This window comes from Formica exsecta, unplaced genomic scaffold (genome assembly GCF_003651465.1).
Source record: "Formica exsecta isolate Colony F162 unplaced genomic scaffold, ASM365146v1 scaffold28, whole genome shotgun sequence".
NCBI classification, from domain to species: domain Eukaryota; kingdom Metazoa; phylum Arthropoda; class Insecta; order Hymenoptera; family Formicidae; genus Formica; species Formica exsecta.
In genome coordinates this window covers 294,100-307,969 of record NW_021850063.1, presented here as the reverse complement: position 1 = coordinate 307,969, position 13,870 = coordinate 294,100, and the positions used below count along the sequence as shown (strand labels likewise).

Sequence of the window (13,870 nt, the reverse complement as noted above, 5' to 3'; positions counted from 1 at the left end):
TTTTTTTTTTTTTTTTTTTTGTATATGTCGATCAATTCATTTCATTTTCAACTTTACATAAAATGTCTCATACACACACAGTTATTTTCACGTAAAAATATAAAGATAGGAAAGGCACACATGACGAAAAATTAATTCTTTACGAGATATTATATACTTCATATCGCGCACACAACATATGAATATATGCGTGTGTATATGCGTATGTACACACACATACACACACACACACACATATATAAAATACTTACAAGTCTTGTTTATGACTTCGTTACATAATTGTCAATGTCAGTATTATTTCTTCTAATCTCATTGCCTCCTCCCGAATGACTTCTGCAATGCATCAAATGCATTGTAATGCGTGTATGCCGTGATTGTCAATATTTGCGCAAATATTCTTTACTATTATTACATTTACCTTGACAACATGCTGCGAATTAATGCGCCCTAATTAGGCTTCTCGTTTCGTACGAGATTTTAAATTCGAATTCTCAATGAGGCTCCATAAAAGTTATAGCTGTAATTTAAACAAGATCTCGATTCATTTAACTCGCTTGAATCGCTCTAATCTTGCATTCTCATTAGCACGTGATAATATAAAACATATATATTTTTTAATCTACATAAAAAGAATTAAAAGTCATAAGTAAAATTCATTGTTCACACAAAACCAATATTTATATACGATCCCTTTCTATTTGATTAAAAAAGAAAGTAAATGTGTCATACATATATAAGCACACTTATCGGTTTAACAATCAAATTAATAAACTTAATGAATGACACAAAATCTATCCCTGATAAAAAAAAAAAGTCATGGTTTATTTTTCATTCGATCTCGACATTTCTTTTTTTCAGTCGTTTATTCTCATTTCGACTATATAAAGATAAAGAGAGCAAAATGATCGTTTGCGCAATTTCTAATCGTGATCGTTTTCACACAAATTAGTCTGCTATTTATCTATTTCACGCGCACGCGTAAATATACGCGTGCACGCACGCTTCGTGTAGAAAGCTGTCACGATAGAGTGTTTTAACCTCCATGTTTAATTGTTCGTGCGTGTCAAGAAAAAATGAAAGCGACAGCACGAAGGCATCGCGATTAAATAAATGAGAAATATCTTACGCGTCGAGTATATAAATTTCTCGTTTTTTGTTGAGCATATCTTTTTAGATCGGAATTTTTTCACGGAAATTTTCTGAGCGCGAAAATACGATCATTGAATCTCATTTATTAAAAATCTGCGATTGTTTTTAAATAAGCTACACATTATATATACTTTGCGTACCTCAACATGACACCGTAGAAAATCTCTCTTCGAAGAGAAACCATAAAATCTACATCCCTCCAATATCAAAATTATCAATTAATTCCAGCTGAACTTTCCAGAGGTTGCGGAGTCATCGTGGATCTCTCTCTTTCTTTCTATCTCTTAGAAACATTCCATTAATTCGATATTCGCAGTTTGTTTGCTTTCGGAGTATCTCTCGTTTACCTTTGCCAGAATTTAGATTGGCCGTAGCATCTCGATAGAATTAGCGTCGACGCCGAAGCGTCACTCGAGCAGTACTTTTCTCGCGTGTTATCAGAAACGGAAAGTCTCGGGCACACATCGTGATTAATAGTTTCAGATGACATTCGCTGTCAAGTATGAAGGCGAAACATCATTGCCGCGCGATCTCACGCGGCACTACTGACAGATGACAGAGCGGACTACGAAAAGTCATGGAACCGGATAGCAAATAGAACCGTTTGACAACTCCAGTCACTGCGCCGTATGCATAGATGATATAAGAAAATAGATAGCTAACTATATTTCGCTTTGGAATAGTGTTTTTAGCGCCATCTGGGCGGATACACATGAGTGAACTAAGGCTTGGAGCACATACTTTTGCATAAGCGCATAATCATAAGCATAAGGAAATTGATTGGTCCATAAGTATATGCATAAGGAAATGGACCAATCAATTTCCTTATGCTTATGATTATGCGCTTATGCAAAAGTATGTGCTCCAAGCCTTAGTTCACTCATGTGTATCCGCCCAGATGGCGCTAAAAACACTATTCCAAAGCGAAATATAGTTAGCTATCTATTTTCTTATATCATCTATGCATACGGCGCAGTGACTGGAGTTGTCAAACGGTTCTATTTGCTATCCGGTTCCATGACTTTTCGTAGTCCGCTCTGTCATCTGTCAGTAGTGCCGCGTGAGATCGCGCGGCAATGATGTTTCGCCTTCATACTTGACAGCGAATGTCATCTGAAACTATTAATCACGATGTGTGCCCGAGACTTTCCGTTTCTGATAACACGCGAGAAAAGTACTGCTCGAGTGACGCTTCGGCGTCGACGCTAATTCTATCGAGATGCTACGGCCAATCTAAATTCTGGCAAAGGTAAACGAGAGATACTCCGAAAGCAAACAAACTGCGAATATCGAATTAATGGAATGTTTCTAAGAGATAGAAAGAAAGAGAGAGATCCACGATGACTCCGCAACCTCTGGAAAGTTCAGCTTGAATTAATTGATAATTTTGATATTGGAGGGATGTAGATTTTATGGTTTCTCTTCGAAGAGAGATTTTCTATGGTGTCATGTTGAGGTACGCAAGGTATATATAATGTGTAGCTTATTTAAAAACAATCGCAGATTTTTAATAAATGAGATTCAATGATCGTATTTTCGCGCTCAGAAAATTTCCGTGAAAAAATTCCGATCTAAAAAGATATGCTCAACAAAAAACGAGAAATTTATATACTCGACGCGTAAGATATTTCTCATTCATTTAATCGCGATGCCTTCGTGCTGTCGCTTTCATTTTTTCTTGACACGCACGAACAATTAAACATGGAGGTTAAAACACTCTATCGTGACAGCTTTCTACACGAAGCGTGCGTGCACGCGTATATTTACGCGTGCGCGTGAAATAGATAAATAGCAGACTAATTTGTGTGAAAACGATCACGATTAGAAATTGCGCAAACGATCATTTTGCTCTCTTTATCTTTATATAGTCGAAATGAGAATAAACGACTGAAAAAAAGAAATGTCGAGATCGAATGAAAAATAAACCATGACTTTTTTTTTTTATCAGGGATAGATTTTGTGTCATTCATTAAGTTTATTAATTTGATTGTTAAACCGATAAGTGTGCTTATATATGTATGACACATTTACTTTCTTTTTTAATCAAATAGAAAGGGATCGTATATAAATATTGGTTTTGTGTGAACAATGAATTTTACTTATGACTTTTAATTCTTTTTATGTAGATTAAAAAATATATATGTTTTATATTATCACGTGCTGAATGCAATGCAAGATTAGAGCGATTCAAGCGAGTTAAATGAATCGAGATCTTGTTTAAATTACAGCTATAACTTTTATGGAGCCTAGAATTCGAATAATAAATAAACCTTATAAAAAAATTTAATAAAATTGATGAGACAATTATTATCTGTTTCAGCGATTTTTCAAAGAACATCGATATCGAGAGGTCAATTAAGGATTCAAGGCGTAGCGACCTGCCTTTACCTCTGTATGGATTCCTGTGGTCTACTTTACGGCTCGGTAAGTAAATTCTTTCTTTTTGAAAGAAAACTTATTTATTTTTATTTAACGCGGATACGCAAAGATCTTATTTTCCGAATATTTTCACAGTGCAAAATATAAAAAACTATCGCACAAAATCAAATATAAAAATGGAAAGTATAATATATGCTACCAAAATTTCAACATTAATTTAAATTTAAATTATATTTCTTGTTGTCTCTCAAACATCGCAAATAAAGCAACAAAAGAAAAATTTTAAAAAAAAAAAAAAAAAAAAAAATAAAAAAAAAAAAAAAAAAAAAAAAAAAAAAAAAAAAAAAAAAAAAAAAAAAAAACGATTGAAGAAAGTATGCAATTGCATGTGTGCAGTATTGCATTTATATAAAAGTAAAATCATTAATCAATCCTACTTATTATTCTGTGAAAAATGTAGTAGCAAATATTATAATATAAAAAAGTAAATATCTTTAAATATTTCATATTTTACCAGTCTTTTTGTCTGATTGATATATATATCTCGCAGATCTTGGTGATGGAGGATTATACGCCGATCGACGAGGACTTTCCGGGCCGGCTGTTACACCAGGCCGCGCTCTGGGACAATGCCGAGCTGCTGGAGGATCTGTTGCGTGGCGAGCACGCGCAGTATATTAACAGCAAGGACTCGTGGGGTAGGACGCCGCTGCACGCGGCCGCGATCACGGAGAATTCCCGCTGTCTGGACGTCCTGCTGACCGCTGGAGCCGATCCAAACGTCATTTGCGGACCCCGTGGTCATCATCGGACGCCGCTGCACGTGTGCGCGGAGCATGGTCACGCCGGTAACGTGGAGAGACTGCTGAGTTTCAACGCGGATCTCATGATCCGCGACGACGACGACTTGCAGCCGCTCGACATCGCCGAGAAAGGCAAACACGATTCTTGTATTCATCTTCTGAAAGCGGCGGCCGAGCAATACGAACTGGCGAAACAGGCGACCCACTCCTCTTTACGCGCAGCTTGTATCCAAGGCGACACCGTGGCTGCCCGGAGCATCATTCAAGGCTTGTCGACCGATCTAGAATGCGTGGTGAATATGACGCCGAACGGCGCCAACACGCTGCTCTTCATCGCTTGTGAGAGCGGCCATAAGGACATCGTTCGGCTGCTGTTGGATCACGGCGTCGATTGCAGGATTCATCCGGTCACTAAATACTGTCCGCTCTACATAGCGTGTTATCACGGCAAGGTGGAAATCGTCGACTTACTGCTCCGGCATTTTCCCAAGCAGGTGCAACAGCTTACGGTAGAGCGTTGGTTGCCGATACATGCGGCTACGATAAACGGTCATCATTCAGTAATCGACGCGTTGCTTAAATTTGAATATCCGCAACATGTGTATCAGCACTACAGAGACCCATCCGGCGAGTTCGAGTATGATCTGCCGTTTGATATCAATGCGCAAGATGTCACTGGCCAGCATGCGCTCTATATAGCCAGCATGCTGGGCAATGTTAGATGCGTCGAATTACTTTTGAGTTATCGAGTGAAGGCGAGAACAACCAAGGAGGAGGATGGCGTGGGTGGCGCGCAGCAGCTCCCGGTATCGAAACGCAAAATCTCCAGCGGTATCCAGAGACTGATGTCATCCTTGAATTTCCGTAGCAAAACGCCCACGGACAAAAGAGATGATAAAATGATATACCCGGTGAATCTGGATCTTTATTGCAACAATGGCAGCGAAACGGCGTTGCACGCGGCCGTTAGGGGTCGACATACCGAAGTAGTGAACGCTCTCCTTCAAGCTGGTGCCAATCTAGAATTGTCTGTTAAAGTCCTGTATGATCAGAATGATCCCGAGGGCAGTTACTCGAGCGTACTGACGATAGCATGTCAGAATCGCGACGTAAAGATCGTGGATCTGCTGTTGAAGCATGGTGCTGTCGACAACGAGTGCAAGGCGCTGAAGATCGCTGCGCAAAATCGCGACGAGACGTTGACCGCAAAGTTGCTGTCGATTAAAGCGCATCCGGACTCCGAGTACAAAATCAACAAGAAAGCGATGACCGAGTGCACACAAAGCTCGCATTTCTCCGCCTTGTCGTCTTTCGGTCATGTCACCTATTCTACGCTGTTCCCGAAAACGCCCACCATGATCAATTGGCATAATCAACAGTGTCGTCTCTCCCAGATCCGGTTGCAGTGGCTGATCGACGCGGTGCTGCACGTCAACAAGAAGCTGAGCCCAAAGAACAACGACCTGGTGCTGTACGCCATCACGCGAGTCGATATCTCTCACAACTCCATAACTTCCGTGCCGTCTGCCATGTTCTATCTCCAGAGTTTACGTTATCTCAACATGGCACAGAACAAGATCGACACTCTCACGGCTGACTCGAAAAACCCGAAGGACAAGCTATGCCCGGTTCTGGAGGAGATGTATCTCCAGGACAATCGATTGGAGCAACTACCCGAATTCATTATGAGCCTTCCAGCTCTCGAGATCATAGACGTCTCCAACAACAAGTTACAGTGTCTGCCACAGAATCTGTGGCGCGCGCCTAAACTCAAGGAACTGAACGCGTCGTTTAATCTATTACGCGATCTACCCAGTCAAGTATCGCAGAATATCCTAAGGAAGTCGCAGCGCAGTTGTGACGAGACGCAACAGACATGCACCGACTTTCGTGGATCGGCCATTGTGCCGCGGATAGAGTCCATGGAATTCGATTCCTTCACGAAGATCGCAAACGCGCAGGTGATCGAGATGGAACGACCGCATGTGTGGACCGGTTCGGTTCAAGTATCAGAAAGAATGAGCGATGACACGGAGAATGGCAACAAGTCAGTGCTGGCGTCATTGAATCTGGCGCACAATCTCTTCAACAGTATTCCCGTGGCGTTACCGTGTCTGGCTGTGAGCCTAGTGCGATTGAACATGGCATACAACTCTCTGCGATCGATGAGCCACATCACCTCATATCCAGCGAGCCTGAAACAGCTAGATTTATCGAATAATCAGATTACGAGGTGGCCAAGTTTGCCGCAGGTTGACAGTTCCGACAGCATGGAACAGGCAAATACAGCCTGCTACTGTCCAGCCGTCAATGCGCAATCGCCCAGCATCGTACCCGGCAATCGCCAGACACCTACATCGATGCGCGATATCGTGCTGCAATCGGTGTGTGCACATAGACGGCACCTACGGCTGGAGAATATGCGCACATTGATTCTGGCGAACAATCTACTGAACCGCATCCAGTTAACGTCGTGCGACGACGGCGAGATGCCAAGTCTAGAAGAAGAGCGAAACGACTCTGACAAGGATTCGAAAGGAATCGGACATTCCAGCTCCAAATCGTATTTGCTCTTTCCCAACGTTAGTATGTTGGACGTTAGTAACAATCAATTGCGCGAAATACCGCACAATATTTACGAGCTTAATAATCTGTCGGTATTAAATATCAGCGGCAACAACGAAATCGTCGAGCTACCGCCGCAGATGGGTTTACTGGGACGTTTATGGAATCTGAACACGCAGGGTTGCCGGTTGCAGGAGCCGCTCAAGTCGATGATCGAGTCAAAAAAGTACAAGACGATGGATGTAATCGGTTACCTGAAGTCGATTCTGGAAGACGCCAAGGCATACGCGCGCATGAAGCTGATGATTGTTGGTATTCAAGGAATCGGTAAGACAAGTCTGCTCGAACAGTTGCGGCAGGAAGGTGAAGTGCCAAACAAGAAGAAGGCATCCGAGCATTGGGCCAAACGAATGGGTAACAAGAACATTAACGCAAAGACTGCCAAGGGCACAACCATTTCGACGGTGGGTGTGGATATCGGCGATTGGATCTATGAGAAGAAGGTGCGCGGACAATCATCCCACGGTCCGGTCTATTTCAGAACCTGGGATTTTGGCGGCCAACGCGAGTACTATGCAACGCATCAGTATTTTCTATCAAAGCGCAGTCTATATCTAGTCGTGTGGCGGATCACAGACGGTTTCAAGGGCGTATCCGAAATCTTTCAGTGGCTAGTGAACATTCAAAGTAGAGCGCCTAACTCACCGGTCATTATCATCGGCACCCACTATGACATTTTCTACGAGCACAGCGAAGGTTTGCAGCAATATATCCGCGACAAATTTATCAATGTGGTCGATGCCGAGAAATGCGGCTTGCCCAAGGTCATGGAAACGATTGAAGTGAGCTGTAAAACGCGCCACAACATCAAGATGTTGTGCAATCTCATCTACGACGTTGTCTTCAGCCTGAGATCGCCCGGTAGCAAGGAGTTGCTGCTAGAACAGAAGGTTCCGGCTAGTTATCTAGCACTAGAGGACGTAGTAATCCAACTGGCGCACGACAGGAAGTTGTCCGGCCTAGATCCAGTGTTAAAAGCCGACCAATATTACGCGGCAGTTAACAACGAACTTCAAAAACTGCATAGATCATTTAGAGACCCCGCCGAGTTGCATCAGGCGACATTGTTTCTCCACGAGAACGGTATAATCTTGCATTACGATGATGCTACGTTGAAAGATCTTTATTTTTTAGATCCGCAGTGGCTCTGCGACATGCTGGCCCATGTAGTAACTATACGGGAGATTAATCCATTTGCCAGATCTGGTATAATGAAGTTGGACGATATCCAGCACGTCTTCAAATCCTCCACGATATCATCGATCGATACACAGGGCTATATTGTCAGCCTGCTTAATAAATTCGAGGTTGCACTGACATGGGATTGCCGTACATTGTTGATACCGTCTCTTCTACCGACTGAGGAGGATATTCTGCGCAATAATCAAATCATCAAAGTGCCGGTGAAGACGCGTGGTTGGCACGTACGCGCCAAGAAGATTACGTCGCCTATATTCACATGTCTGGGCGCGCCATCCAGCGATAAGAGCAACGCTGAATGCGTGCTTACGTCGAGATCACAGCCCGACTGTTCCGTCACCAGGCTGTTACTCATGTCATACTTTCCCAGCGGCTTCTGGTCCCGATTGATTACTCGAATTCTCGCCGACGATGCTATTGTCGAGATCGTCATGTCGTTTCTGGCGCCGTTCAAGGACTTTGTTGACGATAACATCTTTGCTAGTCTACTAGACTTGCAGGCCGAGTGGGTGCTCTGGCAGACAGGAATCGAGCTGCGATACTCGGGCATTGCATTGTTGCGTTTGAAGGAGGTCTGTTATAACCTAAAGAATTCACCGTACGATTACAGGCAGTTCAAATTTAAGCTTAAGCAGGATGGTATTTGGTGCACGGTGGATCTGCGAAATTCCGCCATCCTCGAAATTTGGTTTCCAGTAGATACTCTAGTAATTAAACAACCCATCATGTCCGATTCCGTAGATGAGGAACCAATGGGCTATCAGGCAATCGTAGTAGAGCCACGGATGGAAAGTATGCCGCAACTGATGGCATTGATTGTCGACCACATCGACATCCTCCTCGAAGATTGGTATCCTACGCTAGGCACGCGCTTTGTTCATACATCGGAAGGCAAATTGCTGGTCACCAGACTTATACCGTGTCCGCGCTGTTTGCTCGACAACACTGAGAGCAGTGACATCGAATCGAACGACGGTGACGGTCGGATAATCGAAGACATCCAAAAATATTGCGCCGTAAATCGTAGCGAAAGACAAAGCCAAGACAGCTACAAATCCGACGGCGACAGCGGCGTCGGTTATGATAGTTTAACGTCCAGCAGAATGCCATCGCTCGAGGGACACCCGGACATGTCGAGGCAGCAGACTCCCTCTTCGCATCTCGAAGGTATCCTTGCATATTCTTGGATGGTGGAGGAGTGCATATTGGCAGCGTACAGTAACAAATCTATCAGCTGTCCGAGACATTCGGAGATCCCACTGTCGCACATCGCGCCAGATATCATTTTTATGGATCTGGGCGCTAAGCATCTTATCAAATCGGAGGATCTAAAACGAGGCAAACTGCTCGGTCGCGGCGCCTTCGGTTTTGTCTTTCGTGGCAACTGCCGGTTACCAGGCACACATGTTCGCGCCGACGTGGCTATTAAGATGCTACAACCGGTCTCGCCGGGTCCGAACTCGACGCAATCAGCGATACTCGCGTATAAAGCATCGCAGAGCAAATGGGACCGCGACCCATTGCAATACGCCTGCAAGGCCTATTGCATGGCCCGTCAGGAACTCAACATCTTGCTGACACTCAGACACGCCAATATCGTGCCATTAATCGGCATAGTCGTCAGTCCATTGGCTCTGGTTCTGGATCTCGCTCCTCAGGGCGCGCTAGACGGCGTCCTGAAAAACTACCGTCGCTCCGGCGCTAAACTAGATCCCTATACGCTACAGGCGATAATCCTACAGGTCGCCAAAGCGGTGGAGTATCTGCATCAGCAGCACGTCATTTATCGCGATCTGAAATCAGAGAACGTGCTAGTGTGGCAGATACCGTTGCCGTTTCAGGAGAGTTTGGAACCGGTGCACGTCAAAGTTGCCGATTATGGGATTTCAAGGTTGACGCTTCCCACGGGAGCAAAAGGTTTCGGAGGCACAGAGGGTTTTATGGCACCCGAGATCATCAGATACAACGGCGAGGAGGAGTATACGGAGAAGGTGGACTCGTTCTCGTTCGGCATGTTCATCTACGAACTGATTACGTTGCGCCAACCGTTCGAGGGTCATGAAGCGGTGAAGGAGTGCATCCTGGAGGGCGGTAGACCGCCGCTCATGTACCGCGAGACTCTCCATCCATGTTACGCACTCGACTTAATGGTGATATGTTGGGCGCAGAATCCGAAGGATCGACCGACAGCTAGTCAGATCGTTTCGATCGCTTCCGCGCCCGAATTCACGCACCTGATAGATGTCACCCTGCTGACGGAGCGCACGCAAGTAACGGCAGTCACCATGACGAATCGAGCCGGCAATAGCTCGACTAGCGACGCGGACAGCTTGAATGGTGACGAGATATGGTTTGGCCACAACAACGGCGAGGTGGACATGCTATTGGGCACCCAGAAGGGTTGGCTGCGCCACGTGCGTATCGAGACGCCGGTGATACCGTACGCCATGCACGGCGTGGACGGCTACATCTGGATCGGCGACAACGCCGGCCAAGTGCATGTCTATCTATGCGGCAACTTTGGCTGCGTAGCTAGCTACAACCTCGAGGCAGATCACAGCAGAGAATCTAAAGTAGTCGGACTGATCCACTTAGAACAATTGAAACAGTTTGCTGTGGCACTGCACAGCGGTCGTATCTTTTTGTTGTCCAATTCATTCACGCAGGTAAGGAAGACGGAGATCACTGGTGGCGGGACAGCAGAAGTGACACGTCATAGTGCTGATGTCAAAACTTACTCGCTGACGGCGATTTGTCGAAAGAGACGCGTGGTGGAGCTTTGGGCTGGCCAAAGTTTCGGCCGGATATCCGTCTATACGCTGAAGGACGGCAACCTAATCGATACGGTACAGTTGTCTCACTCCACCGGGACCGCCAACGACGCCATTATGAAGAATCTTTTCGCCACGTATCTGATCGGCGCGACCATCGAAAGCTTCGTCTTTTCGTACACATATCCAGGTTGCATAGTATACCAATGGGACGTGGACGGCCGACAGATCGTCAATAAGCTCGACATGTCCAAACTGGTGCCGTGCTCCGAAAGTCTTAAGTCTATCTCTATCGAGGAGAATCTATCAACGGATAAGTGTCAAGTGACCGCGCTCGAGGCCAACTCCGGTCAGCTGTACATCGGCACCACCTGGGGCTGCATCGTCGTCGCTGAGTGCGGCACTCTGCGACCCGTCACCGTGTTCCGGCCGTTCGAGGGCAAGGTTTGTCAGATTGTGTCCCTTAAATCCACCGACAAGAAGAACGCACTGCTGGCAACCGTTGGCCAGGGCTATCGCAGCCTGATCGCACGATACACCGACTTCCCGTTGAAGAGCCTGGAGAATGAAGAACTCAGACACGGCATGTATACCTTGCTATGGCGATCGGAAAATTGGTCGTCGGCTTGATTCTCCCGAAGATCTTAACATCCGCATTTTCGCTCGCGTTCAACGATGTCTGATTTCAAGTTTCGTTTATCTCGAAAACAACACATAAGATGCTGACAGATTGCATTTAACGCTGAATGTGCGGTGAGACGATGAAACAATCCAACTTTCTTCCAATAAATACCGGCAGAAAAAGGTTGTAAACTTTGGTCGGTGCCAATGTAGACATTTCGGTATAATGAAATTTCGAAAAGCGATGAAGTTTATCAAACTCTCTTCTCTTTTCGTCGAAGCATTTAGGTGGTGCGAAGTTTAACCGAGTCTCCCTGCGTTCGGGTGAATCTTATACGTCCAATATTATAATACCTAGTATATAACAGGCATTCGTGGTGCGAATAAGCGCGCTTGAGGAAGAAATCGTTTTTATAGAATTTAAAAAGAATAATAATCTTGCAAGTTTCAACACTCGATTTTTTCGAAGCACGCTTATTGACGAACATCTTATGTATCGCGTTACAGGCTGTATGCTAATTCTTTAGTTCGTCCAGGTTGCAGGAATTATCGAATCAAGAGTGTAAGAGAGTGAGAGAGAGAGGGAGAGAAATAATCTTATTTTGTATAAAACAAAATCGTAAAGATGTATAAGAGTTTAACGATACTCTAAAGTACGTTCTCGTTTGCATAAGTATAATCAAACGTTACGATTCGTAGTATTTAAATATTTATATAATGCTTTAAATAATGAAAGAATAGAAACGAGTCCGATATTAATGTAATTTATGTCGTCGCAATAAGACAAGAGCGAAAAAAGATAAACATTCTTCAATATCGTATTTGATATTATTATCTGAGCTGTTTTGAGCATTTTTTAGCACTATCAATTAATCTCAATAATATTCACACACACACACACACGTATCGAGAGATTTTTATTTTACTGACGTAAGTTTCACAGTCTTGAATAGATAAAAATATGATATCAAAATCATACTCATATATTTCCCTGCAATTCAGTTGCATCACGTCCAAAATAATGTCTTTCGAGTCTTATCGCGAGATATGTAAAGATTTAAAAATCTAATTTTAAGATTATTGTAGGACACATTATATAAATATATCAGCATTGCGTTATTATAATACTAGATATGAGACTATATACACACACACACACACATTAGAAGCATTTTGCTCAATTGAATCATTAAATTTTCATCTATGTTTTAATTATAGAGAAATAATTAGTGTATCCCAAGCGCGTAATGAATGTGATACGAGGTACTCAGCGAAAGAAAGAACGTAAAATATTGAAAGCTGTTACATTATTTTTAATAACGATGCTCTCTAATTGTGTTTTTTTAATGACAAGTAGCTCTTCAGGAGATTTTCTAGAAATTTTGTCTTATTGAGAGCTATATACTCGCTTCTTAAGATTAAGCGTTCTTCAGAATAACTCTTTTATTAGTATCATAACAATAAGAAAAGAAAGTGAACAATATAATTATACGATTTACATGTCGCGCGTATAATACATTTTTTTTAAAGATGGCATCTAAAAAGCTAGATGAATATTATTTCTAGAAAATGTGACGAGATCGGCCGAGTCTTTCTAATATTATATATAATATAGGGCTTGCTCTCCATAATTTCCAAACCAGCACGTTCGATACATACATTGACACGTTAAATGCCGTAAGGGCTTATCGGTGATATCCAAATTGATGAAAATGCTTGTAATAAATAAAACAAAATACTCTCAAATTTGTGAACAATATTAATGTTATAATAATTATGTAAAATAGCAACATACAGCAAAACATGCAAAATTTAGTCGATATTGAACGTATAATATATATAAATATATATCTTTAATTTATACAGTGCGTGCGCACATTTTATACTTATTTTTTTAATTACTTGTACCTGCAGCGCATGAAGCGAACCACAGTGTGATATATATGCAGCTTGTATCCCTTTTTTCTAAGATGATAACTATTATGAAGAACTAGAAATTATACATCTCATCCTATACAAGGATACTTTCTAGATTATTATTAAGTATACCTTGGAATACGGCAAGTGATTAATGATGTAAGATTTATAATTATTCACTAAGAGAAAATTCTATGATTGAACACATTAGAAATATCTTTGTAAATTCATGTTTACTCTCATTGTGAATATTATTATAATTATCATCTCATACTCAACAGCATAAGTTGTAACATTACCGAAATCCATTGTTATTTAATGTATTGATTGTCACAAAATACAAACTATACTTGTTGAACAAGACTCTGCTATCATTTCTACTTCTATAATACAAGCATGGTAATA

The 13,870-nt window shown here is 42.8% G+C and overlaps 1 protein-coding gene across 3 annotated transcripts in view; it reads left to right on the top strand.

Moving 5' to 3' along the window:
- Positions 1-13,826, top strand: part of LOC115237148 (leucine-rich repeat serine/threonine-protein kinase 1) — a 16,302-nt gene extending 2,476 nt beyond the window's left edge. For all 3 annotated transcript variants that reach the window (XM_029810025.1, XM_029810024.1, XM_029810023.1), the window contains one exon: positions 4,079-13,826. In XM_029810025.1, the coding sequence (XP_029665885.1) occupies positions 4,088-11,557 (7,470 nt within the window). In that variant the 5' untranslated portion in view covers positions 4,079-4,087 and the 3' untranslated portion in view covers positions 11,558-13,826. The remainder of the gene's footprint in view (positions 1-4,078) is intronic.
- Positions 13,827-13,870: the final 44 nt, after the last annotated feature.